Here is a 1,458-nt window from a genome sequence, read left to right on the forward strand (position 1 = left end):
CCTTTTCTCTTTACCCCTTCATAATAAAACTGCTTGAGTTCACTCTGTGAGATACTGGCTTCCTCTATTTTACAGAAACTGCCTTGTGAAGACCCCCCAGACCCACCACGTTGAGGCATGAAGCGTAGAGATTGGTAAGAGACTGGGTATGGGGAGATAGGCCCAGGTCTGAGTATTTTGCAACGTTCATTGTGCTAAGACCACGTGTTCTAAAATTCTGTAGCACACGAGGGAATTTCCGACTTGTATTAGCTGCTTTCCCTGTCAACAGAAACTGCTGACTCCCCATTGCGGTTTCCCTTCACAGGAGCCGTGACTGCCGTACATTTCCTAGGGCAGGTCATGCGCACACCTGCTGGCTGCCTAATGGACCCAGAGTGCATTTCCTGAGCCACCATTCATCTCACTTTGCAGCTCAAATGGCAGGACTCTTCCGGGAATTATTTCCCCGCGGAGCTTCAACGTTAACAACGGGGTCACCGACCGCGAAGAGGGGTCTCCGAGGGGTCTGACCACGGGGCTCGCTGCGCTGCGCCGTCACCGCTGCAGAGCCAGGCCCTGGGCAGGGCTGGGATGATCCGTGGAGCCCCCACACTCTGACATCACTTGTCCCACGTGCTTCGAAACCAAAACGGTATCTTGGTGGGGGCAGTCCCCTCCAATCATCAGGTTTTCTCGAACTCTTTAATATATATTGATTTCAGAGAGGAAGGGAGAGGGAGGGAGAGAGAAACATCGATGGGAGAGAATCAATGATCCTGTGCCTCCTGCACGCCCCACACTGGGGTGGAGCCCGCAACCCAGAATCGAACCGTGACCTCCGGGTTCATAGGTCGATGCTGGGGGGCACAAGCTCTTTCCTTTGCGCACCTCCTCCTGCAACAAACATAACGGGGTCCAGCCAAAGCCGCCGCCTCCGGGGCGCCCCCCTGCGGTCTGAGCTGAGCTGGGCCATTGACAGGACGTAGGAAAGGCCGCCGTCCGCTCCTGCCAGGCCTGGAAGCGGATTGGTGGGGAAGGCCTGGGAGGGGCGTGGCCTGTGCGCTACGCGGGCGTGTCCTGTGTGCGACGGGGGGTGGCCTTGCGCGGAGGGGCGTGGCCTGTGCGCTACGCGGCGTGTCCTGTGTGCGACGGGGCGTGGCCTGTCTGCGACGGGGGGCTGGCCTTGCGCGGAGGGGCGTGGCCTGTGCGCGGCGGCGCTCGAGGGTTGTCGGGAGCGCGGCGCACAGGCTGAGGCGGCGGCGGCGGCCCGGGGAGACGGTTGCTGCGCGCGGGACTTCGGTCGCTGCCTGAGGCGCAGGCGCCAGGACTCAGCCCGACTCGGGCCGCGGCTCGCTGTGCGCTCGTCATGGCGGACAGGCAGCAGACTTTACACCTGGTGGAGATCAGGGCCTCTGACTTCACTGGCCACATCTCGATCAAAGAGATGGTCCGGGGACCCATGGACTCCGAGGGGAG

At 60.9% G+C, this 1,458-nt stretch overlaps 1 protein-coding gene across 1 annotated transcript in view; it reads left to right on the forward strand.

The window, feature by feature from the left end:
* Window positions 1-612: 612 nt before the first annotated feature.
* SCCPDH (saccharopine dehydrogenase (putative)) overlaps window positions 613-1,458 on the forward strand; it is a gene marked incomplete at its 5' end in the record, with an annotated part of 22,154 nt that continues 21,308 nt past the window's right edge. The window contains one exon of the mRNA XM_023745024.1: window positions 613-634. Within this exon, the coding sequence (XP_023600792.1) occupies window positions 613-634 (22 nt within the window). The remainder of the gene's footprint in view (window positions 635-1,458) is intronic.

This window comes from Myotis lucifugus, unplaced genomic scaffold (assembly GCF_000147115.1).
Source record: "Myotis lucifugus unplaced genomic scaffold, Myoluc2.0 scaffold_510, whole genome shotgun sequence".
Classification (NCBI taxonomy): domain Eukaryota; kingdom Metazoa; phylum Chordata; class Mammalia; order Chiroptera; family Vespertilionidae; genus Myotis; species Myotis lucifugus.